Below are 26,199 nucleotides of genomic sequence, written 5' to 3'. Positions count from 1 at the left end.
TGTCCTTATCTACTAAGTCTATCCCCTTCATGGCCCTCTCAATCTCCTCTGTTCGAGGGAGAAGAGGCCCAGTTTCTCTAATCTTTCGCTGTACAGCAGCTCCTCCAACCCCTTAACCATCTTAGTCACTCTTCTCTGGACCCTTTCGAGTAGTACCGTGTCCTTCTTCATGAACGGCGACCAGTGCTGGACGCATTACTCCAGGTAAGGGCGCACCATGGCCCGGTATAGCAGCATGATAACCTTCTCTGATCTGTTCGTGATCCCCTTCTTTATCATTCCTAGCATTCTGTTTGCTCTTTTTGCCGCCGCCGCACATTGCGTGGACGGCTTCATCGACTTGCCGATCAGAACTCCCAAGTCCCTTTCCTGGGAGGTCTCTCCAAGTACCACCCCGGACATCCTGTATTCGTGCATGAGATGTGTGTATTCGTGCATGAGGGGAGTGTGTGGTGCAGTGGTTGGATCTACAGCCTCAGCACCCTGGGGTTGTGGGTTCAAACCCCGTGCTGCTCCTTGTGACCCTGGGCAAGTCACTTAATCCTCCATAGCCCCAGGTACGTTAGATAGATTGTGAGCCCACCGGGACAGAGAGGGAAAATGCTTGAGTACCTGATTGTAAAAACCGCTTAGATAATCTTGATAGGCGGTATATAAAATCCTAATAAACTTGAAACTTGAGATTTTTGTTACCGACATGCATCACTTTACACTTATCCACGTTGAACCTCATCTGCCATGTCGATGCCCATTCCTCGAGCCTGATTATGTCACGTTGCAGATCTTCGCAATCCCCCTGCGTCTTCACTTCTCTGAATAACTTCGTATCGTCAGCAAATTTAATCACCTTGCTCGTCGTAACTATGTCCAGATCGTTTATAAAGATGTTAAGAGCACGGGTCCAAGCACCAAGCCCTGCGGCACCCCACTGGTGACACTCTGCCAGTCCGAGTATTGTCCTATTTACCCCCACTCTCTGTTTCCTATGCTCAGCCACTATAGGTAATTTGAAATTTGACTTTTGTTTTAATGCTCTCCGGCTGGCTCCGGTTTTGATGTCAGGATCAGAACATCATTGGAACATATAAATGGCTGCTGGAATACAGATTTTGAACTTCTTTTCAGTGTTTTAAAGTAATTTCTTGGTGTTTTGCAGTGATTTGGGGCATTTTGAGGTGGGCAGAAGTTGCTCCACTGAGAATGACACTTTGGGCCTGTTTTACAAAGCCATGTGGCAACAGCCCCGAAGCCCTTTATATTTCTATGGGCTTCGGGGCCATTACCGCAGTGGCCCGAGCTAAACAGCTTTGTAAAAGAGGCACCTTGTTTAGATTTTTAGAGTTCTGTTTAAAACAGCCCCTGGGGAATTAAACTGGGCTATTTTAAGCATTTACCATATTTTTCGCTCCATAAGACGAACCTGACCATAAGACGCACCCTAGATTTAGAGCAGGAAAACAAGAAAAAAACCATTCTGAACCAAATTCTCCCTGCCAGGCTCTGCACCCAACCCCACACTCCTTGCCAGGCTCTGCACCCTGTCCCCTCTCCCTGCCAGGCTCTGTCCCCTTTCCCTCCTCTGGTGGCCTAGTGGTAGGCCGGGACAGGGCATAGGGCAGGCAGGGACAGGCCACAGATATCAAGGCAGATGACTTTTTAAAATATGCAATGTCACCTCAGTAACAACTATAGAAAAATAGACAAATATAGTGCAAAATAAAGACAGCAGATATAAATTCTCAAAACTGACACATTTTGATCACCAAATTGAAAATAAAATAATTTTTCCTACCTTTATTGTCTGGTGATTTCTTTTTTTCTTTCTTTCCTCAGGCCCAATTGTCTCTTCCTCCCTCCCTCCTTCCTTTGTCCCCCTCAATGCCTTCCAGCCTTTGTCCTTTTCCTCCCCCTGTTGTCTGGTGATTTCTTTATTTCTTTCCTTCCTCAGGCTGAACAATTGTCCCTTTCTCCCTCCCTCCTATGTTCCCCTCACTGCCTTCGGGGGGGGGGGGGGGGGGCGTTGGGAGGCGGAGCTGAACTCTCACACTGACCCGGTCTTTCTCCCCTGCTGCGGGACACTGCGATTCCGTTGGGGCAGCTCCCGATAGCAGTGGAGCTGCCCTGAAGAACAGAAAAGAAAAGATGTCCTGAAGATGAGCCTCCACCCATTCCATGAGCAGAGATGTCTGAGAGGACTCAAATTGACTTGTCCTCCAGGAAGGACTGGAATTCCACCAATGCTAGGCGAATGGCTAGGATTAACCAGGATGCCTCCACCGGTGACAAGCAGTCCTAAGCCGAGCGACCGAGACATTGAGTTCCCCAACCGAGGAGACTGGTGTCTGTGAGAAGCACTGTCTACTGGGGCTGATCAAGACTCATTCACCGAAGCAGATTGGAAGACTGGAGCCACCAGAGTAGGCTGCAATGAATTCATCCCTGAAGTGGGACCAGAGTCCAGATTGTAAATCTGTGGCAACCACCTCCGTAGAAGTGCATACTGAAGAGGACGCATGTGAGCTCGAGCCCACTTCCAAGAAGGCTGCCATGGACCCCAAGACCTGCAGAAAGTTTTGCGCCAGCAGACATCGGCAATCCATCAGAGAGCGAATCTGCATCTGCAATATGCACACCATGATCTCTGGAACAAAAACTTTCCCCAAATTGGCGTTGAAAAGAATGCCGATATACTCCAAGCACTGAGATGAAGTCAACCGCCTTTTAGATAGGTTGATCACCCAGCCAGGGACTTTAGAAACTCCACAACCTGGGAACTCTCCTGCAATGACCTTGCTCAAATCAACCAATCATCCAGATAGGGGTGCACCAGAATGCTCTCCTTAAACAAGGCCGCTGCCACCACAACCATAATTTTGGTGAAGATGCAAGGCACCGTAGCTAGACCAAAGGGAAACACACAAAACTGATAATGCTCTCTCAAAATCGCAAAGCAAAGGAATTGATGGGAGGCCCGAAAGGGAACATGCAGATATGCTTCTGTCAGATCAATAGAAGTCAGAAATTTCTCCGGTTGGACAGCAAGAATTACACATCTCAGGGTTTCCATACGAAAGGACGGAACCCAGAGCGCTCTGTTGATATCTTTTGAGATCCAAAATGGGCCGAAAAGACCCCTCTTTCTTGGGCACCACAAAGTAAATGGAGTACCTGCCGGTGTGAATCTCTAGAGGAGGCCTGTTCTTTTTTTTAGAGGCAATATATTTTATTAATTTTCCAAAACAGAACAAAACACAGGAACGCAGTGTACAATACAAGTATACAAAATGAGCACAACAGTCCATACCAGAAACACTCCCGTCCCCATTAACCCACCCCCCCCCACTCCCCAAATCAAAATTCACCAAAAATACTAGAAATATTCCAGTCCAGTGTGTCATATACCAGTGGAGATCAAACGTTCAACAAGTGGCTTCGGGCTCTAGGTGTCAAGGTGTTCCAGAATGGCTCCCAACAAGAACAATATGCTTTCCCCAGCGCTGAATCCCAGGATGAGAAGCGCAAGCGCTCCATGGAGGCATGTTGGAGCATCAAAACACGCCAATGTGCCAGTGTAGGCGTATCCGAGGATATCCAGCAATGAAGTACAACTTTCTTCCCCAAAAGGATTGCACGGTCCAAAAAACTGAGGCCTGTTCTTTTTAACATTTTTATAAATGATGGGACAAAATATACCTTTTTCGTTCTGGAAAATCTTAGAAGCTTTCTAGATATGAAAAAGATCATCAGGGACTAAATGGGTACTATAAATATGAGAGGAATATTTCCATTAAAGCCTTTATTGTTATTGTTTCTTGCTGTTTGAATTTCAAAGTCTCAAATGGTGGATTCTCTCCCTATGGTTATATTTGGGGTCTAAGAAGTTGTATTGTAACTATTTTTCTTTGCAAAAATTTCTTGTTCGTATTTCCTTAACAAGTGTAATGCTTGATATTATTTTCAAAATGAATAAACAGATAAATACAAATAAATAAAAAAATAAATGATATTGCTGAAGGGCTTTTGGGTAAGATTTGCCTCTTTGCGGATTATACCAAAATCTGCAATAGAGTAGATATGCTGGATGGTGTGAATAACATGAAGAAAGATCTGGCCAAGCTTGAAGAATGGTCCGAAATTTGGCAGCTAAAATTTAATGCTAAGAAATGCAAGGTCATGCACTTGGGCTGCAAAAATTCGAGGGAACGGTACAGTTTAGGGGGTGAAGAACTTATATGCACGATGGAAGAGCAGGACTTGGATGTGACTGTATGTGATGATCTTAAGGTGGCCAAAAGGTGACAGCGAAAGCTAGAAGGATGCTAGGTTGCATAGGGAGAGGTATGACCAATAGGAAAAAGGAGGTATTGATGCCTCTGTATAAGACCTCATTTAGAATATTATGTACAGAGGATCACGTGATGCGCTTATTGTGAACAGACGTGCACTGCTGGGTTCTGTGATCCGACCCTCAAAAAATCTGCTACAAACCTCTCCCTACAGCACGAACTGCGTTTCACCGGGGGTGCCTGTGGAGCTTGTCTTCTGCTGTGGGGATCTGCGCTGTTTTCTTTACTGGCGGGGCTAAGGTATGCCTACTAAACCTACCAAAACTCTAAAGGGCAGAATCAGTGCGCTGGAATCTAAAATGGCGGCGGATCCCACACGCTCGTGCCTTCGGAGTTGGGAGAATGGGCCCAGGAGACATCCTGCCTGCCTCTGGAGGACCGCCTCAATAAGTTACAATCGGCGGTGGAGGGCATAAACGAAAAATTTGATGCCCATGCCCAACGGATCACGGAGGCGGAACAGAGAATATCTGCTTGAGAAGGCAAGGCCCAATGAGTGCAGGAGTAAGTGGATAGCCTGCAGTCCCAGGTGGCAGCCCTTACGGAAAAACTTGAGGAGAACCGCCAGCACCGCAACAATCTGAGGATTGTGGGGCTCCCGGAGCTGCAGAATAATAGCGACCTTTACCACTTCTTTCAGTCTTGGCTGCCGGAACACCTGGGCCTGGAGACCACAGCGGCGACTGTTGTGTGTGAAAGAGTGTACCAGCTGGGAAACAACTCCGGGAACACTCCTAAACCTAGAGCAGCAATAACCCGGTATGTCAACTGGCAGGAGAAAGAAATACTCTTGAAAGCTTACCACTCCGCGGGCAGTCTGTTGTATGAAGGGAAAAGACTGCTCCTGTTCAATGACTATTCGGCATGTGTCCCAGAGGCAAGAAATGGCGCTGAAAAGGCCTTGGTTTAGCCTGCTAGCTTGCGGATTTGGGGGGATTCTTGGACACAATCCACGCTGCGGTGGACACTGTGGAGCAGATCATGCAGAATGAGGATGGAGACAGACTGGCGCTGAGAACTGGAGTAGGGGGCCTTGTTGTTTCTTGCCTGTTGGTTCTTCACTGCCCTCCTGTGGCTGGCTGGCCTGCTGGTTTGATGGTGCAGCCCAGCTCGTTTCCTGCCACTCCTTTGCTCTGGAGTTTTCTGAGTTATGTGGCCTATGTTCTGGCCACCCTGACTGGGGAGTTCGTGCAGGCTGCTGATCAGCTGCCGGTGGGAGGTCAGCTGGGTGGTGAGGCCCACCTGTGGACCGGGGCCTAGAGTTTCAACATTTCCGGGAGGTCTGGGAATGCAGGACTACTACGCCTTGGCGAATGAGTGGTTTGGCACAATGGGCCCCAGGAGGGGCCTCCTTTGATGTGTTGTTCTGGAGTCTATTGTTATCCTGTGAGAGTCGGATCATGGATATCCATGATCTCTATTTTGCTTGCTCCCTGTTTCCCTTATGGGAACCTTTTCCTTGTTCTGTTTTTTTTTTTTCTTTTTTGATTGGGGGATGGATGGGCGGTATCCTGGGGAAGTTTCCTCTGGGGTGGGGGGAGAGTGAATGGGTGGTGTGCATGGTATGCCTGGAGGGGTGCATGGCTGTGGTTGGGGGGGGGGGAAGCGGGTTGTGGAGAAGAGTACTGGGATTGCCCCGTTATTCAAATTCTTGCTGCCCTTGTATCTTGGGTTGGGTTTGGGAGGTGAGGGGACTGTTTATAGATCGCATATCCTCTATGGGAACTATTTAGGGTGGGAGGGGGATTTAGCTGGGAGGCCCCCCCCTTCTCTCAGTATATGTATCAGGGTTCCATGTTCATTCCTCTAGAGCTGTTTTTGATAATGGTTAAGCTCCAAATTTCAATATACAATGTGGATGGGATTCACTCTCCCCTTAAGAGAAAGAAATTATTGAATTGGTTAAAAAAAAAAAAAAAAATCACATTGATGTCGCCCTACCTCCAGGAGACCCACCTCTCTGCAGCTGAACATGCCAAACTGTGCAGAAAATGGGTGGGGGAAGTCTTCTCCTCTTCATTTAACTCTAGATGGACGGGAGTTGCGATCCTGTTCATAAACACTTGCCATTACATGTACATAAAGTCCTGCTGGACAGGGAAGAGAGATATGGGGGGAATTGTGTGGTCAGAAATGGATGTTTTGTAATCTATATGCTCCCAACGTATATAGCCATCCCTTCTTCTCTGAATTGCTGGCCAAGATAGCCTTGTATTCTGAGTACCAACTCCTTGTGGGGGGCGATTTCAACATAACGACAGACCCGTCAGTGGATTGTAGACCAGCTAAATCCTGCCCGGGGCATCATGGAGCCAAGGGGGTCAATTTTCTCTCTGACCAATTGCATCTGTTAGATCTGTGGCAGACTCTGCACCCTACTGAACATACCTACACTTTTTACTCCCACCCACATGACGTCTATGCCCGCTTGGACTATTTTCTGGTGTCACCCTCTTTGCTTCCCCGGATAGATGGCATTTCCATTGAAGATGTTCCTTTATCAGATCATTCCCCACTGATACTGTCGGTTTGGATCACGGCGGAGCCCTCAACGCATGGATGGCGGTTCCCAAGTCACCTCTACAGGGATCTGGAGTTCTGACGGTTCCTCCAAGATCGTTGGTTGGAGTATTGCTACAACAATAAGACACCTGACATTGACCCCGTGGTCTTCTGGGAGGCTTCGGGGATTCATCATAGGTGCTTCGGGGATTCAACATAGCTTACGTGTCTAGTAAACGGAAGGATGATCTTTTGCAGCTATCCCAGGAATTGCAGGGGCTGCAACAAAGACATATTGCTACAGTCTCTGAGGCAGATAAAGCTAGATTGCAGGATGTGCGACACCAGGTGGATACTATCCTGAGTCAGCGGGCCACTAGGGATATTTATTTCCAACATTATAAGTTATATATGTGGGGTGGGAAGACGGGACGTCTCCTGGCTAATCTAGTGCGCCCATCCCAATTTTTTGAGAAGGTGAGCAAACATATGGACAGCGGAGACCTGGTGGACATAATATACTTGGACTTCCAGAAAGTGTTCGACAAGGTTCTACACGCTAGGCTTCTGAGGAAACTACAAAGCCACGGAATAGAAGGGGATATACTAAAATGGATAGGCAAATGGCTGGAGATTGCAGAGGGTAAGCATAAATGGGAAGTTCTCGGACTGGGAAAAGGTGACAAGCGGTGTGCCCCAGGGCTTGGTTCTTGGGCCCATCTTATTCAATATCTTCATAAATGACCTGGAAGAGGAAACAACAAGTAATATAATCAAGTTTGCAGATGACACTAAACTATGTCGGACAGTTGGGTCACACATGGACAGCGTAGAACTCCAGAGAGATTTGAACCGGCTAGAGAAGTGAGTGGAAAAGTGGCAGATGAAGTTTAATATAGACAAATGCAAAGTGATGCACCTGGGCAGGAAAAATAAGGAACATGAATATAAAATGTTAGGTGTGACATTGGGCAAGAGCGAACAAGAAAGGGACCTGGGAGTACTGATAGATAGGACCCTGAAGCTGTCAGCTCAATGCGCAGCGGCGGCAAAGAAAGCAAACAGGATGTTGGGCATGATAAAGAAGGGAATCACAAATAGATCGGGGGACGTCATAATGCCGCTTTACAGAGCAATGGTCAGACCACACTTGGAGTACTGTATCCAACACTGGTCTCCCTACCTAAAGAAGGATATAACCCTGCTGGAGAGGGTGCAGAGGCGAGCCACGAAGCTAGTAAAGGGTATGGAGAATTTGAGCTACAAAGAACGCCTCAGGAAAACTGGGCTTGTTCACCCTGGGGAAGAGAAGACTGCGAGGGGATATGATAGAGACTTTTAAAATAATAAAAGGATTCTACAAAATAGAGCAAGAAACACCGTTATTCACGTTGTCAAATGTGACTCGAACAAGAGGTCATGGACTGAAATTGAGGGGCAACAGGCCCAGGACAAATGTCAGGAAGTTCTGTTTCACACAACAAGTGGTGGACGCTTGGAATGCTCTCCCGGAGGAGGTTGTAACGGAAACCACCATTCCGGGATTCAAGGGCAAGTTGGATGCACACCTTTTTGCAAATCACCTTGAGAGATACGGGTAAAACAGGGTCTTCATCAGGGGGCACCTAGCTTAGCCTCCGTGTGTGCGGGTCGCTGGACTAGATGGACCTAAGGTCTGATTCGGTGAAGGCATTTCTTAAGTTCTTATGTTAGGACAGCAGGGGATTTCTCTACATGATGGAGGAGGAGATTCGACAACAATTTGTTAAATTCTATGAGACCCTCTATTCGCACAATGAGTCATCTGAGCGGGACAGAAATGACTTTTTCCAAAATCTTGCACTGCCTCAATTGAGGGCGAATTATCTAGACATCTTGAATACCCCGGTTACAACGGGAGAGAGCCAGGCTGGTATCAAAGCGTTAAAGCTCACGAAAGTGCCTGACCCGGATGGATTCGGGCCCGAATACTATAAGATCATGGCGGATTTGATTCCCACCACGCTGGGGGACATTTATAATGCGATGCATTCGGGGCAGGGTCTTGGACAACAGAATATGGCACACATGATTTTGCCAGGAAAGGACCCAGCGCAGGTGGGATCGTACCGCCAGATTTCCCTGCTTAACCAAGACGCCAAACTCTTGGCGGCAATACTGGCCCGACATCTGAATACCATTCTCCCACTCTTAATCCACGAAGACCAGGTGGGCTTTATTCCAGGTCGGTATGCCTCAATGAACTTTACCAGGGCCCTGATGGCCTTACACTCGAGGAAAGGGATCGGGAGTAAATCAGCTATAGTGGGCCTGGACATGGAGAAGGCCTTTGTTAGTATATCCTGACAATACCTCTTTTGGGTATTACAGAAATATGGAATGGTAGGCTGCATACATGAATGGATTTGTAGTTTATATATTAGCCCGCAGGCTCACTTGTTGATCAATGGGGGACTTACCGATCCTTTCCTGCTGGGTACGGGGGACCAGACAGGGATGCCCCTGTAAGGTTTGAAACGCCAGGTCCCCCACAAGGTGAGGTGTAGGGGTTATGTGAGAGGTGCCCTTACACACATCAGGTCCCAGGTTCAGTTCCCTCACTGAAGATTCACCAGGAAGTAGACTCAAATAAGAAGCACAGCCAGAATGATAGCATAAAGAATATATTACAGAAATAGTCTTACAGAAAAGCAATATTCAGAAGTATTACAATTAAGGAGAAAGCAAAGCAGTTTCCCTGCCTTAGAGTTCAGAGGCAAAGAGAGAGAGTCTGAAGTTCTAGGGAGAGCCAGAGAGAAAGGGGGATGGGGTGATGGTCTAAGTTGCAGGTTCCAGAGATCGGCCAGAGAGAGAGAGAAAAAAAGATAAGATGCGTGTTGCAGAGAGGAGGCTTTTATAGTTTGGAATCTTATTCTGAATATAGAAAACTATTGAGCTTCAATAGAAGTTAAACCTCCCCCTCCTTGGTAAACTTGTGCTAGACAGAATAAGAATAGGCTGCAGTCATATGTGATTTCCAGTATGTCTCTGACAATAGTTTCTGATTAACTTTAATTATCTGTGCACCTGGACCCATTGTCCAGGTGTACCCTCTTAATCAGATATTAACACATTAACACCTTTTAGCTAATCATGATTTAATCAGGGCTATTTGAAACCGTCTGCCTACACTCAGGGTCTATCTGCATTCACATGCCAGAGTCAGATTGATATAATTTCCCATAGGCCTTTGCTGACATTAGTTATGCCAACATTAGTTATGTCCAAGGCAAGACAAATGTTGGGCTGCATCCGTAGGGGTTTTGTCAGCAGAAAACCTGAAGTCATAATCAGTGTTCCCGCTAAGCTGTGCTGGCGTGCGCTGGCGCACAAAATATTAGGTCGCAGCGCACAAGTTTCTCGTCACAGCGCAGGACCGGCAAGATTGACTCATTTGAACTTCTGCAAGATCAGCATCGGAAGCGTGCGCTGGGCCGGAGAGATCTTGGGGAGCCTCCGACAGTGGCTTTCTCCCCTCTCTGCAGCTCTCCTTTACTTCCCAGCGCAGCGATTCACGAAGGCAGCCTCGGGGCTTTTGCTGAGTCGCGGCTGCCTCTGATGATGCAACTTCCTCTTTCCTCAGAGGCGGCGCGACACAACAAAGGACCCGAGGCTGCCTTCGTGAATCGCTGCGCTGGGAAGTAAGAAGAGCTGCTGGGAGGGGAGAAAACCACTATCAGTCTGGGAAGCTGCTGGGCAGGGGAAAAAAGGGACAGCTGCTACTGGAAAGGGAGAAGGAGAGATGCTTCTGGGAGGGGAGGAGGGAAAGGAATCTGGGAAGCTGCTGGGCCAGGAAAAAAAAGGGACAGCTGCTACTGGAGAGGGAGAAGGAGAAGGAGAGATGCATCTGGGAGGGGAGGAGGGAAAGGAATCTGGGAAGCTGCTGGGCTAGGAAAAAAAGGGACAGCTGCTACTGGAGAGGGAGAAGGAGACGGAGAGATGCTTCTGGGAGGGGAGGAGGGAAAGGAATCTGGGAAGCTGCTGGGCCAGGAAAAAAAAGGACATCTGCTACTGGAGAGGGAGAAGAAGGAGAGATGCTTCTGGGAGGGGAGGAGGGAAAGGAATCTGGGAAGCTGCTGGGCTAGGAAAAAAAGGGACAGCTGCTACTGGAGAGGGAGAAGGAGACGGAGAGATGCTTCTGGGAGGGGAGGAGGGAAAGGAATCTGGGAAGCTGCTGGGCAAGGAAAAAAAAGGGACAGCTGCTACTGGAGAGGGAGACGGAGAGATGCTGCTGGGAGGGGAGGAAGGGAAGAGAGTTACTGCTGGACAGGAGGCTGGGAGAAAGAAAGAAAGGGGGCAGGCAGGGAAACAGAAGGAAAGAAGAGAAACAGAAAAAAAGAAAGAAAGGTCAGGGAGAGAGGAAGAAAAAGTTGGGGGAGGGAATGAGGTGTGGAGGAGAGAAAGCATACAGGCTGATAGAAGGGAAGAAAGATTGGATGCACAGTCAGAAGAAGAAAGTGCAACCAGAAATCACCAGACAAGGTAGGAAAAATGATTTTATTTTAAATTTAGCAAAGTGGAGGCAGTATTACCACAGTTTTCAAAGGAATTTGCCCAAATAACTTAATAGTTAACTGGGTAAATTCCCAGAGATGAAAACTTCCCTTCACTTACTATGCACAGTTCTGAATTTATATCTGCTGTCTATATTTTACAATATGGTCCCCTTTTACTAAACCGCAATAGTGGTTTTTAGCGCAGGGAGCCTATGAGCGTCAAGAGCAGTGCTGGGCATTCAGCGCAGCTCCCTGCGCTAAAAACTGCTATTGTGGTTTAATAAAAAGGATGGAGGGTATATTTGTCTATTTTTGTATGCTATAAAAACCAAATACAGAGAGAGACTGAGAGCTGTTGACGAAGAGCTACGTGTGTGTCTTTCTTCGATTCCAGCCAGAATATCAGCTTTGTGTTCAGCCAAACAGGCCCAGGTTTCGCACTGAATAAAGTATTTTATAATTTTTATAATTTTTATTTCATAATAAAGTAATTATAAAATACTTTCTTTGTGTTTATTTGATTCCTATTCAAGAGAATTACTTTATATATAGTCAATATAGGCAGAGAGTTAAATTTTTTAACATTTTCTAATGGTGGTGTGCCTCGTGATTTTTTTCATGAAACAAGTGTGCCTTTGCCCAAAAAAGGTTGAAAAACACTGGTCTAGAAATTGAAAGCATCAAACGTATTGTCTTCTGGACTGTTTTTAATTTACAGTTTACACATATGGATGTAACAGACATAACTACATTTGTTGTAAAACATTTACGTATTAAGATATCATTTCATCCCTACAATTTCTGTGTTCTTAAAAATATTATTTAACGTTATTTAATTTAGCGTGTAGGCCTAAAATTCCTTTGAATACCTCGTCCTCATGTATCAGCAACTTTGACAACATATTTATTTGGCTCATAACTTGCTGGCGCCCGATATTTTTAGCTCACAGTGAAAAAAGTTTGCTCACAACACCCGCCCGCTTAGAGGGAACACTGGAATATGCCGCTGTACAGATCCATGGTAAGACCTCATCTGGAGTATTGTGTTCAATTCTGGAGACCACACTACCGGAAAGATGTGCTGAGAATTGAGTCGGTTCAGCGAACGGCTACCAAGATGGTCTTGGGGCTCAGGGATCTCACGTATGAAGAAAGGCTAAAAAAAACTGCGGATGTACTCACTGGAGGAACGAAGAGAGAGGGGAGACATGATTGAGACCTTTAAGTATATTACGGGACGTATAGAGGTGAAGGATGATATCTTCTGTCTTACAGGGCCCTCGGTCACTAGAGGGCACTCGCTGAAAGTCAAGGGAGGGAAATTTCATGGTGATGCCAGGAAATACTTCTTCACCGAAAGGGTGGTCGATCATTGGAACGAGCTACCTCAGCAAGTAATTGAGGCCAACAACGTGTCAGATTTTAAGAGAAAATGGGATATCCACGTGGGATCTCTAGGGGAGTAAAAGTCAGGGAGTGGGTCATTGGTATAGGCAGACTTGATGGGCCGCAGCCCTTTTCTGCCATCAATTTCTATGTTTCTATGTTTCTAACTGAAAATGCTGATTGCTAGCAATAGCTATGCTGACAGCCCCCTGTCATCTCTTCTCTTCGTGCTGGCCTTTGAACTCTTGGCAGTCAAGCTTAGGGCTGATTTTCACCTCCAGGGAATTCAGATAGGAGATAGGGAGTCATATTAATCTTTTTGCTGAAGACATCCTGCTCTATTTAGATAGACCCCACATGGGCCTGAACAGGGCGCTCGAGGTGGTATGTTCCTTTGGCAACATCTCTGGCCTGCGAGTCAATTGTGCAAAGTCTGAGCATTTGCCCCTGGATACCACTGGCAGGGAGGCATGGCATTCGGCTCTTTCTATATCCCCTGTTCGGGGGTCAATGAAGTACCTTGGGGTGTATTTGAGTCCCAATCTCACCCTCATGTATCAATATAATGTTCACCATCATATTGATCAAATCAAGGATCTATGTAACAGATGGAGGTAGCTGCCGCTGGGATTGTGGGGTCAGGTGGCCTTGACCAAAATGGTTCTGTTGCCGAAGCTCTTGTACCCATTGCAGACCCTCCCTATTTGGATCACCGCTGGGGATGAGTGGGCCTTTCGCTCCATTATATCTATGTTTATATGGTGCCACAAAAGAGCTCACATTAGCTACAATAAGCTAGTGTTGGATAGACCCCGGGGCGGGTTGAATCTTCCGGATATCAGACTTTACAATGTAGCGGTTTTATTTTGGTTTATTCATGAGGAGTGGATAGGTCATTTCAAGTACTCCCCTGGGGGGTGGTTCGCTTCCTGGTGTGCACCGCATTCTTTTTTGGCTTTATTATATATGCAAATATCGGTGGTGCTGGAGGGATCCCCTAAAATGTGTCTCATGCAACCGTTTCAGTTGGCGTGGAAGTGGTGGAGGAGAAAGCAGCAGAAAACACCTGATGCATCAGTGATGCTGCCTTTGTGTGGTAATCTTGCCTTCATCCCAGGGATGGGTCCTTCCTGGTTTAGGGACCGGGAGCAGAGGGGGTGTAAAACCTTGACAGACGTGTGAGATGGAGGTAGGGTGGGCTTATCTGCAGGTCCGCCAATACTATATGTCATTACAGCAGAGATGGGGGGATGCTTGGCTCTGTGGTCCCCTGGATGCACAATTTTTCTTGATACCACCTGCCATGAATAAACTCTCTACCTGGTATCGAGTGCTACGGGTGGCTTTGTCTCTGGGTCCTATTGACAGAGTTGCCTCTGTGTGGCGGGGGGACTTGGATCTACCGGGCGATCAGTAAGAGTTTTTTTTATTTGTTCGGTCATATTCAGGCCATGGGTGGCTCTACGGAGCAGCAGGAGATGCAATTTAAGATACTGCATAGGGCATATATATCTAGGAAACACAGGGGGATATTTGCACTAAGTGTCATCGTTCTTCTGGGACTCTGGTTCATCACTTCCTGGAGTGCCCAACCACAGCATTGTGGCTGCATGTTCTTCCTTTCCTGGAGAAGATCTGTGCAACGCACTATTCCCTGGGATTATGGTATGCTCTTATTGGGAGAAGATAAGAACATAAGCAGTGCCTCTGCTGGGTCAGACTGGAGGTCCATCGCGCCCAGCAGTCCGCTCATGCGGTGGCCCATCAGGTCCAGGATCTGTATAATAATCCTCTATCTATACTCTTCTATCCTCTTTTCCTTCAGGAAATCATCTAATCCCTTCTTGAAACCCAATAGCGTACTCTGTCCTATCACACCCTCTGGAAGCGCATTCCAGGTGTCCACCACCCTTTGGGTGAAGAAGAACTTCCTAGCATTGGTTCTGAATCTGTCCCCTCTCAATTTTTCCGAATGCCCTCTCGTTCTTGTAGTTTTCGAAAGTTTGAAGAATCTGTCCCTCTCCACTTTCTCTATGCCCTTCATGATCTTGTATCATGTCTCCTCTAAGCCTCCTCCTTTCCAGGGAAAAGAGCCCCAGTTTCTCTATCTTTCAGCATATGAAAGGTTTTCCATACCTTTTATAAAGCGCGTTACTCTTTTCTGAACCCTCTCAAGCATCGCCATATCCTTCTTTAGGTATGGCGACCAATATTGGACGCAGTACTCCAGATGCGGACGCACCATCGCCCGATACAATGGCAGGATAATGTCCTTTGTTCTGGTTGTAATACCTTTCTTGATAATACCTAGCATTCTGTTTGCCTTCTTAGAGGCCGCTGCATACTGTGTGGACAGCTTCATTGTTTTGTCCACCAGTACCCCTAAGTCCTTCTCTTGGTTACTTTCACCCATTACCAGCCCTCCCATCGTATAGCTGTACATCGGGTTTCTGTCTCCTACATGTAAGACTTTACATTTCTCTACATTAAAGTTCATCTGCCATTTATTCGCCCACTCTCCCAGCTTGTTCAGGTCCCTTTGTAAATCTTCACAATCCTCCTTAGTCCTAACCCCACTAAAAAGTTTTGTGTCATCTGCAAATTTTATAACTTTGCACTTCGTCCCTGTGTCTAGGTCATTAATAAATATATTGAACAGCAGCGGTCTGAGTACCGACCCCTGCGGAACACCACTCGTGACCCTTCTCCAGTCCGAGAAGTGATCCTTCACTCCTACCCTTTGCTTCCTGCCCGCCAACCAATTTTTGATCCATCTATGTACGTCTCCTTCCACCCCATGGTTTTTCAGTTTCCGTAGTAGGTGTTCATGGGGTACCTTGTCGAAGGCTTTTTGGAAATCCAAGAATACGATGTCTATGGGGGCCCCTTCGTCCATTTGTTTGTTAATTCCTTCAAAGAAATGCAGTAAATTCGTTAGGCACGATCTTCCCTTGCAGAAGCCATGTTGGCTTGTTTTCATCAGTTTGTTCCTTTCTAGATGCTCATCAATGCTGTCTTTTATCAGCGCTTCCACCATCTTCCCCAGGACCGAGGTCAGACTTACCGGTCTGTAGTTCCCTGGGTCACCTCTGCATCCTTTTTTAAAGATGGGTATAACATTTGCTATCTTCCAATCCTCCGGGATCACCCCTGTTTTTAGGGATAGATTACAAACCTGCTGTAGTAATTCCGCTACTTCTTCCTTTAGTTCTTTCAATACCCTAGAGTGGATTCCATCCGGGCCTGGAGATTTGTCAGTTTTTATTTACAGTGGTGCCTCGCATAACGGACGCCTCGCACAGCGAACGCTGCGCACAACGAACTTTATGTCTTGATTCGTACAACGAACTTCGTTTCACACAACGAAGTCGCCCGAGCTGCATCCTTCCGCGCAGGCACTGCGCTTAACTGCCCTCTCTCCGCCTGGCTCCCTCTTGCCCCCCCCCCCCCCGACTCCCCGACACGATCGGGGCAAGAGGGAGCCCAAGCCCTCTTGCCCCCCCCGACTCCCCGACACGATCGGGGCAAGAGGGAGCCCAAGCCCTCTTGCCCCCCCGACTCCCTGACACAATCGGGGCAAGAGGGAGCTCAAGCCCTCTTGCCCCCCCGACTCCCCGACACGATCGGGGCAAGAGGGAGCCCAAGCCCTCTTGCCCCCCCGACTCCCCGACACGATCGGGGCAAGAGGGAGCTCAAGCCCTCTTGCCCCCCCGACTCCCCGACACGATCGGGGCAAGAGGGAGCCCAAGCCCTCTTGCCCCCCCGACTCCCCGACACGATCGGGGCAAGAGGGAGCTCAAGCCCTCTTGCCCCCCCGACTCCCCGACACGATCGGGGCAAGAGGGAGCCCAAGCCCTCTTGCCCCCCCGACTCCCCGACACGATCGGGCCAGGAGGGAGCCCAAGTCCTCCTGGCCACGGCGACCCCCTAACCCCACCCTGCACTACATTACGGGCAGGAGGGATCCCAGGCCCTCCTGCCCTCGACGCAAACCCCCCCCCCCCCCAACGACCGCCCCCCCCCCAAGAACCTCCGACCGCCCCCCAGCCGACACGCGATCCCCCTGGCCGACCCCCACGACACCCCCAACCCCCTTCCCCGTACCTTTCTGTAGTTGGCCGGACAGACGGGAGCCAAACCCGCCTGTCCGGCAGGCAGCCAACGACGGAATGAGGCCGGATTGGCCCATCCGTCCCAAAGCTCCGCCTACTGGTGGGGCCTAAGGCGCCTGGGCCAATCAGAATAGGCCCGGGAGCCTTAGGTCCCTCCTGGGGGCGGGGCCTGAGGCACATGGGCCCAACCCGACCATGTGCCTCAGGCCCTGCCCCCAGGAGGGACCTAAGGCTCCCGGGCCTATTCTGATTGGCCCAGGCGCCTTAGGCCCCACCAGTAGGCGGAGCTTTGGGACGGATGGGCCAATCCGGCCTCATTCCGTCGTTGGCTGCCTGCCGGACAGGCGGGTTTGGCTCCCGTCTGTCCGGCCAACTACAGAAAGGTACGGGGAAGGGGGTTGGGGGTGTCGTGGGGGTCGGCCAGGGGGGTCGCGGGTCGGCTGGGGGGCGGTCGGAGGTTCTTGGGGGGGGGGCGGTCGTTGGGGGGGGGGGGGTTTGCGTCGAGGGCAGGAGGGCCTGGGATCCCTCCTGCCCGTAATGTAGTGCAGGGTGGGGTTAGGGGGTCGCCGTGGCCAGGAGGACTTGGGCTCCCTCCTGGCCCGATATTGTCGGGGAGTTGGGGAATCGGCGGGGCAAGAGGGCTTGGGCTCCCTCTTGCCCCGATCGTGTCGGGGAGTCGGGGGGGCAAGAGGGCTTGGGCTCCCTCTTGCCCCGATCGTGTCGGGGAGTCGGGGGGCAAGAGGGCTTGGGCTCCCTCTTGCCCCGATCGTGTCGGGGAGTCGGGGGGGGCAAGAGGGCTTGGGCTCCCTCTTGCCCCGATCGTGTCGGGGAGTCGGGGGGGGGGCAAGAGGGCTTGGGCTCCCTCTTGCCCCGATCGTGTCGGGGAGTCGGGGGGCAAGAGGGCTTGGGCTCCCTCTTGCCCCGATCGTGTCGGGGAGTCGGGGGGGCAAGAGGGCTTGAGCTCCCTCTTGCCCCGATCGTGTCGGGGGTGCCAAGGACCACACGGAGTCACCCACCGTACCACCCGATTCGGGTAAGCGCAGGTATCGGTGGGTGGCTTATTTGCGGGGGGGGGGGGTGCCTTATTTTACATTTTTTTCTAAAAAGGGGGGGCTGTCTTATTTGATGGCCCTGCCTTATCATCGGGGAAACACGGTAGAAAAAAAAAAAATGAACAGTTAAGTCCCAGTTTTTGCCGCTGAGACTCTGCCCTCTCTCACTGTAAAATTAGACTCTACTTAGTCTGTCTTTAAATTTAAAAAATGTGTGTTGTTTTAAAAAACAATTATGTTTTTAGATGTATCTAAATAAAAATAATAACCAAAAATTTATCTTTTTTTATGTCATCTTAGCATATTTTATGCTGCAGAACGAATTATTTTTTTTTACATGTATTCCTATGGGAAAACGCGTTTCACATAACGAACGTTTCACATAACAAACTTGCTCCTGGAACCAATTAAGTTCGTTGTGTGAGGCACCACTGTATTTATTTATAAATTTCAAAATTTTAACAAAAGAATCCTCTTGTTACAGTAAATCAGAGAAAATACATACAAGAAAATTATCCATTTGCTACACAACATAATCCAGAGATTCTTAATAACATAAGTAACAAAAGTAAGAATAATTCAATGTTGTGAATAAGTTATCCTTTCTTAGACCACAATAACCTCCTAAAAAAGCAAGATTTTACAGAGAAAAGGAGTTCTCAACCAATGTAACTATTAAAAGGAAAAAGGCTTAACATGTTTCAAACCAGTCTAATAAAATAAAATTACAGCCATCACACTTAGGTAAACTTTGTAGTGTCCAAGAAGTTACGGAGCTGCTCCGGCATCAAGTAAACATATTTAGTTCCAGCATATCTAATCAAGCACTTACAGGGATAACTTAACAAGAAAGTAGCTCCCAATTTTATTGTTTCTTCTCTCATATTTAAAAATAACTTCCTGCGTTCCTGAGTAGATTTTGTAACATCAGGAAAAATCCATATTTTTTCTCCCAAAAAATGATTTTGGGAGAAATGAAAAAAGGTTTTCATAATCATATTTAAGTCTTGTTCAAAGACCAATGAGACTAGGAGAGTACCACAGAACTGAATCTCTTCCTGTGAAGTTTCTAAAATCCCAGTAATATCTTTTAAATCCAATTCCTGTGGTTTATCCAACTGTTTGTCAGTATTATTTTCTGGTCTTCTAGGAAGATAATATATCTTATTTATAGGTGGAATCAATTCTTGAGGAATTTTAAGGTTTTCTGTAAGGTATCTTTTGAAAACTTCAATTGGTGAAGAAACAGACAGTTTAGGAAAATTTAATACCCTTAAATTTAATCTTCTATTGAAGTTTTCCAGTTGCTCTATTTTGTTCTGAATAACAGTTCTGTCCTTAACCATGTTAGCAGATATAGCTTGTAATGAAGATATTTCTTTATTTGGTCAAATTTCCTTGTTGTTTCTTGCTGGTTATTTTGAACTAGATTAGATAAGTCATCAAGTTTACTCACAACTTTAGAAGTATCGTTTGCTGATTTAGTAGCTGCAGCTTCGAGCCTCTGAAGCACTTTCCAAATGTTGTTCAAAGTCACTTCTGAGGAGTCGGTTCCCTCCGCTCCTAAGATCGATGTTGACTCGGCGTCCTGGGCTGCGTGGTCACCCCCACCGCTAGAGAGCATCGAGCTACTCAGGTTCTCAGCAATCTCGTGCTCCTCGCAGATCTGCGCCGGGTTCGGTGGTAGTCTGGCTGCTTGGGGGAGAGTGATGTTTCAAATCCCATGGCTCCGGCGTCTCCATCCGTCGGTGCTACAGCGGGTAAGTTCCCCCCACCAAAAACGACCGGTGAGCTCGTGAGAAACCGGTCCATCTGCAATTGCCCAAGCTTGGCGGGGTCTGCTCGGAGAATGCCCTTGCGCTTACTATGAGGCATATTAAGAATGAATTTTAAAGGGAAATGTGCTAGTAGGAAATATGCTAGTAAGAAGCAAGGCAAGACGGAGCTCCAGCTCTCACAGCGTCATGCCGCCGCCGCCATCTTGCTCCTGTCAGTTTTTAATCTATTTATCTGCTTGAGTACATCTTCGAGGCTTACCTCCAAGGATGTTAATTTTTCTGCTTGATCTCCTTTGAAGATTTTTTCAGGTTCCGGCACGTTGGATGTGTCCTCTTTTGTAAATACTGACGAAAAGAACCTGTTTAGTCTAGCCGCCACTTCTTTTTCCTCCTTCACCACTCCCTTCCTATCTCCTTCATCCAGCGGTCCCACCTCCTCCCTTGCCAGCTGCTTCCCTTTAACATATCTGAAGAACGGTTTGAAATTTTGTGCTTCCCTGGCTAGCCTCTCTTCGTATTCTCTTTTTGCTCTTCTAACCACTCGGTGACATTCTTTTTGATGCTTCCTGTGCTCTTTCCAGTTTTCCCCGGTTTTGTCCTTTTTCCACATCCGGAATGATTTTTTCTTATCTCCTATCGCTTTCTTCACTTCTTTAGTTATCCACGCTGGGTCTTTTGTTCGGTTCTTTTTGCATCTTTTCTAAATCTGGGGATGGCAAGGCTTCTCTGTCCCTCAGAGGAAACTCATCTACATAGCAGTCCTGGTAGTGAAAAAAACTAATATTGCACCATTCGGAACTTTCCACTGAATGTGCACTATATCCTGAATATCCTGATGCATAGGGAAAGAGAGGGATGCTGACCGGATCCCTCTAAGAAAAGAGTCCACCACATGAGGGAGGTCCATAGCTTACTCTTCAAAGTCTAAAACTGAAGACACCTAAAGAATGAGCTCCTGCAACTCTTCCCAATGAAAAATGCGCACAACTGATGCATCCTCGCCAACCGGCGCCTCTGAAAAATAGCCATCCAAAACATCAGGGCCCCCTAACTGATCTGGAAGTTCCTCTCCAAGATCCAAGTCCTCATCCGGTGAAAACGGATCAGCCAGAAAAGAATCCTCGTCCCAAGACACCTGTGGCCACTTGGACAATGGCTGAGGGGGCTGGATTGAGGCTGCCATAGCAGGAGACTGAATCGGGGTGGCCATGGAAGGAGAAAAAAACCCAGACAACCCTGAGACCGCCGGAACCGAAGCAGGACCCCCCAGCCACTTGCAAATAAGCCTTGCACATGGCTAACACAAAATCAGGGCTAAACAACCCCGGTGGCAAGTCAGAAATCATAGCAGGAGCAGAAGACCTGTTCCTGTCATTCTAAGACATGAGGAAGGTCACCTGAGGCCATGGACAAAATGGACGCGCTTCCCACCAAAATTGAGGGAAGGGCCATTGCTAAACTGTCACCAAAGCTAAACTCAATCCCACCAGTAGCCCAAGCTGCAGCAGTAAGGGAATCTCCAGCCTCCCCAGCTGTCCACAACACCAAATCTACCAGACCACCGGCAGATGAGGAAATCACAGTGTGGGCTGCAGGTGAAGACCATCACATACAATCACACTCAAGTCGCGCTCTTCTGTCATGCACATAAGTTCTTCACCCCCTAAACTGTACTGTTCCCCCAGGTTTTTACAACCCAAATGTATGACCTTGCATTTCTTAGCATTAAATTTTAGCTGCCAAATTTCAGACCATTCTTCAAGCTTCTTCTGGTCTTTCTTCATTATTCACACCATCTAGAGTGTCTACTCTATTGCAGATTTTGGGATCATTCACAAAAAGGTAAATCTTACCTGATAGCCCTTCAGCAATATTGCTTATAAAAATGTTAAAAAGAACAGGCCCAAGACCAGAACTTTGAGGCACACCACTGGTAACATCCCTTTCCTCAGAGCGATCTCCATTGACCACTACCCTCTATCGCAGTGGTCTCAAACTCAAACCCTTTGCAGGACTACATTTTAGATTTGTAGGTACTTGGAAGACTGCAGAAAAAATAGTTAATGTCTTATTAAAGAAATGACAACTTTGCATGAGGTAAAACTCATTATAATTTTTAAATCTTTACTTAATTGCTTTTGATAATTTCTGCTGTACACAGCTGAAAGCAGTGCAACATGCAGAAAGTGAAGTTTAGATAGTTTATATGTATAGCTGAAATTATCAGAAGCAATTAAGGAAAGATTTATAAACTATAAAGACTTTAACCTCATGCAAAATTGTGATTTATAATAATAATAATAACAACTTTATTTTTCTATACCGCCATAATCTTGCGACTTTTAGGCGGTTCACAGAGAAGAATAAATGTACAGTCAGCGAATTACAACATACAGATAGAGAAGGGGTCTCAGAGCGATCAGTGATTACATGGTGCAAATTGGCAAGAAGAATGATATATATAAGTTACATATAATTTTAACATGTTACATTGAAATGGTTGGAAAAACCAGCGAATAGCAAAATACAATGAGAAGAACATTGAAGAGTCAGAGAATACGGAACACCAAGTACCGTTAATGGGGAAAAAAGTGGAATCTAAAATATCAACTGCAAGAGACAAGGCTTTTTTGTAGAGCGGAGAATCAATATCCGATTTGTGCCTTAAGTGTCCAGTGGTCGCATCCGCAACCACCTTCAGCTCTCACCTCCTCGAGCACCAGACACAACTGCCATCTTTTTTTTTTTTAATTCTTTATTGATTTTCAAACTACAAATGAATCACATATATGTACATTGTATAATAAGTGCAGCAAACTTTCAAATATTACTGCAACCAAGAAATTTCCCCCTCCCTCCCAGCTAATATGCAAACAAATAACTCAAACCTTCATGAAACCATTCATAAAATCATAAAATTCCATTCCCTTCCCTACCCCACCCTCCCAGGATGTGTACATTTACTTGTTTATAAAATAAAATAAATTAAATTATTCCTCTTTACAGTATTTAGTCAATGGCTCCCATACCTCTACAAAATTCAACGCTCCATTTTATATGTATAACACAGGAATTCCCACCAGAATGTGTAGTTCAACCTATCCCAGTTTTACCAATTTCTTAAGATAAGCTGCATGGCAACCCCTGTCATCACTAATAGAAGCTTGCTATTATTCGTTGATAGTTGACTTTTGGTTCTCATAAGATTCTCTAACATGTTATTTACTTGATCCCAAATAGACCTCCAAAACTGCAGAATCAAAGGACAATAGTAAAGTAAATGATCTAAAGTTCTGACCCAACCGCCATGGGAGAGGTGCCAAAGTTCACCAAATTATGTACACACACACAAGCTGCACTGCCTCCAATGGTTACCTTACGTTCTGGAACGTTGACCGCCTCACTGCTGTAACATCATGCAAGCGCTTTCCTGGGTCTGTACGCAATTGTCCTCTAACTCCACCTCACAATCGAGTACAGACGCAGGAAAGCGCTTGCGTGAGGTTACAGCAGTGAGGCGGCCAATGATGTTTCAGAACAATGGTAACATACCGAGGGCCTCAAAATAGTACCTGGTGGGCCGTGAGTTTGAAATCACTGCTCTATCATCTTCCACTCAACCAGTTTCTGACCCAGCCCATCACTTAGGGGCCCATCTCGAGGGCACTCAGTTTATTTATTAGACACCTGTATGGAATTGTCAAAGGCTTTGCTAAAATCTAAATAAACCACATTTAGCACACTGCCTCTATCCAATTCCCTAGTCACCCAATCAAAGAAATTGATCAGATTTGTCTAACAAGATCTACTTCTAGTGAATCCATGTTGTCTCCGGTCCTGTAATCCAGAAACGTGACTATTCTCTGTTTTAAAAGCGTTTCCATTCATTTGCTTACCACAGAAGTCAGACTTCCCTACTTCTTCCTTATGTCTTTCTCAATAACAGACTATGGACTTTTCCTCCAGGAAATTGTCCAAGCCTTTCTTAAAACCAGCTACGATATCTGCTTCTCAGAAAATCGATCAGGTTTACCATTCCTCAATCCCTATAGTTTTGCCTTTTGGTGAAACATACTAGCTATTTCTTTTTACAATCATTGGTCTGCCGTTTGGGCTTACATTGTGTTCCCCCCCTCATTATACAGGACTACCTTGCCTATCTTTTCCCCCCTTTTCTCCTATCAATCACTGTAGTTCTGCCCTCCTATGGTCTCTCCTTCTAGTCTTCTCCCCCAGTTCAACTGTGCAGATACCATGCAAAATGTGGTATATCAAGATTAAATAAAACTTGGAAAAATTGGACTAAAATTTAAATCTTATAAACATATTAAGCGAGAAGGATCCCTCCACAGATCCAAATGCATTTTCTGCATCTAAGCCCATTACTCATTTGGTCTAGGGAGGCAATTCAAACACAAATGTACTCCTCTGTGCAACAAAAACCTATGTGATGTGAATGCACAAACTGATATAACATTCCTCTGCTTCATAGGGCACTGCAATTTCAGAGTATGTTCAATTGAAAAAAAAAAATTAACACAAATTGGAAAGAATTATACAAAATTGTTGAAAATGTCTGTCCTCCTGGGGGCAAAATAAATCTCTAAAAATGTAATGAAATGGGATGAAATTTGGCATGTGGGAAAAGCCAGTAAAAAAACATGAATTAAAAAATGGGCTGAATCGGATCTGAAATTACAGAGAAATAAATTGCTTCCCCCACACCCAAGAAAATGGCCCAATGCTTTTCTATGGGAGGAGTTCTAGTTTCTGTAGCAAAGAAACTTAAAACACAGTGATATAGAGCAGTTAAGGAATTCTTCCAACCCCCCTAAAAAAACTACTCAACATGTGTGGGGTATAGACCCTGCCAGGATTTATCTGACCAAGCGTGAGTCACAGGCCGAAGCCATTAACATGAATTCACTGCTGTTCATACTGGGACTGACCGAAGGTCCATCAAGCCCAGTATCCTGTTTCCAGCAGTGGCCAATTAGGTCATATCCCAAAAGAATAAAGCAGATTTTATTCTGCTTATCCTAGAAAAAAAACTAGTCCATCTTAAAAAGAGATAGGAATGGTATGCTGAACCTTAAGGAACTCTGCAGAAAGATGTCAATCACAGCTTTTGAAACCTCCTCCTTTTCCCAGGAATCTGCTGCCCCCTTCAGTTTCTCTTTCTGCTAAACTACCTGCTTTCACCACATTTTCTGGCAATAAATTCCCGAGTTTAATAACACCTTGAGTGCAGAAATAGTTTCTCCAGTATTTTTGGATTAGGAGGCATGCTAATCCACTCCACTCAGTATTTTACAGACCTCTATCATATCTCCCCGAGCCGTCTCTTCTCCAAACTGAAGAGCCCTAACAGTTCCTCATAGGGAAGTCATCCCAGGCCCTTTATCATTTTCGTTGCCCTTCTCTGAACCTTTTCTAATTCCAGTATATCATTTTGAGATGTGGTGACCAGAATTGCATACAGTATTTGAGGTGCAATTGCACCATGGAGCGATACAAGAGTATTATAACATTCTCATTTTTGTTTTCCTAACATTCTATTTGCTTTCTTAGCCAAAGCCACACACTGAGCAGACGTTTCAGTGTATCCTCAATGACAACACCTAGATCCTTTTCCTGGGCAGTAACTCCTAATGTGGAATCCTGCATCTCATAATTATAGTTCCCTAATTTACAACCTCACAGAAATACTCACGTGTGATGCCAAAGCTTGAAGAGGTGTGCTCTGATATAGGACAGAGGGCAGGGATGATGCTGTATGATGCTCAGGTATTCGTCTGCCATTTCCCAAACTGCAGGGCTCCGTCCCTCAAACAAGGCAGGGTTATGAAGGTTACCCTCTGGAGGAAGGAAGACAAGAAGAGACATTTTCCCACCTTACAGCTGTGTTTCTTAGGGCTTCACCCAAATATTAGAACCTCTTTTTGGACCTCCAGTCATTGCAGAGACTGTTCTGGCTTGAGGGCAATGCATCAGGGCTTCTTCCAAAATCACAAAATAAGAACAGCAAAATTCACAGCGGGCATTGCCTCTGTTTCTAGCCTACTTTTACTATTCTCTGGGGTCAAAGTACTGTATATCTGGCAGTTTTCCAATCTTTCAAAACTGATTCAGTTGCCAGTTATGAAGAGACACAGAATGGGACAAATCTTTACGGTTGTTTTGATGCGGGATGACAATTCAGTGCTGAAATGGCCACAATGAATTATTCTAGACCTTCTCTAGTAGTTGGACCCTAAAAGACTAGGCTCTGCTTATCTGCCATCCTATGGTTTAACACACAACAAAGGAGTCGTGAGGATGAGATGTCAATAATTCAGCCAAAGGTGTAAAGTTCAAAGTTCACTTTATTGATAGTAGCACTGTGAGGACTCAAAAACTCGACACTGACAGTGTTTCGGCATCAATGCCTTTGTCAAGAGTCTGTTGAGCCATGACTATCAATAAAGTGAACTTTAAACTTTACACCC

The 26,199-nt window shown here is 46.4% G+C and overlaps 1 protein-coding gene across 4 annotated transcripts in view; it reads right to left on the bottom strand.

The window, feature by feature from the left end:
• DUS1L (dihydrouridine synthase 1 like) overlaps positions 1-26,199 on the bottom strand; it is a 65,638-nt gene that overhangs the window by 19,798 nt on the left and 19,641 nt on the right. For all 4 annotated transcript variants that reach the window (XM_033960328.1, XM_033960326.1, XM_033960329.1 and 1 more), the window contains exon 8: positions 25,425-25,569. In XM_033960328.1, the coding sequence (XP_033816219.1) occupies positions 25,425-25,569 (145 nt within the window). The remainder of the gene's footprint in view (positions 1-25,424; positions 25,570-26,199) is intronic.

This window comes from Geotrypetes seraphini, chromosome 10 (assembly GCF_902459505.1).
Source record: "Geotrypetes seraphini chromosome 10, aGeoSer1.1, whole genome shotgun sequence".
NCBI lineage: Eukaryota > Metazoa > Chordata > Amphibia > Gymnophiona > Dermophiidae > Geotrypetes > Geotrypetes seraphini.
This window is presented reverse-complemented; position numbering and strand designations above follow the sequence as displayed.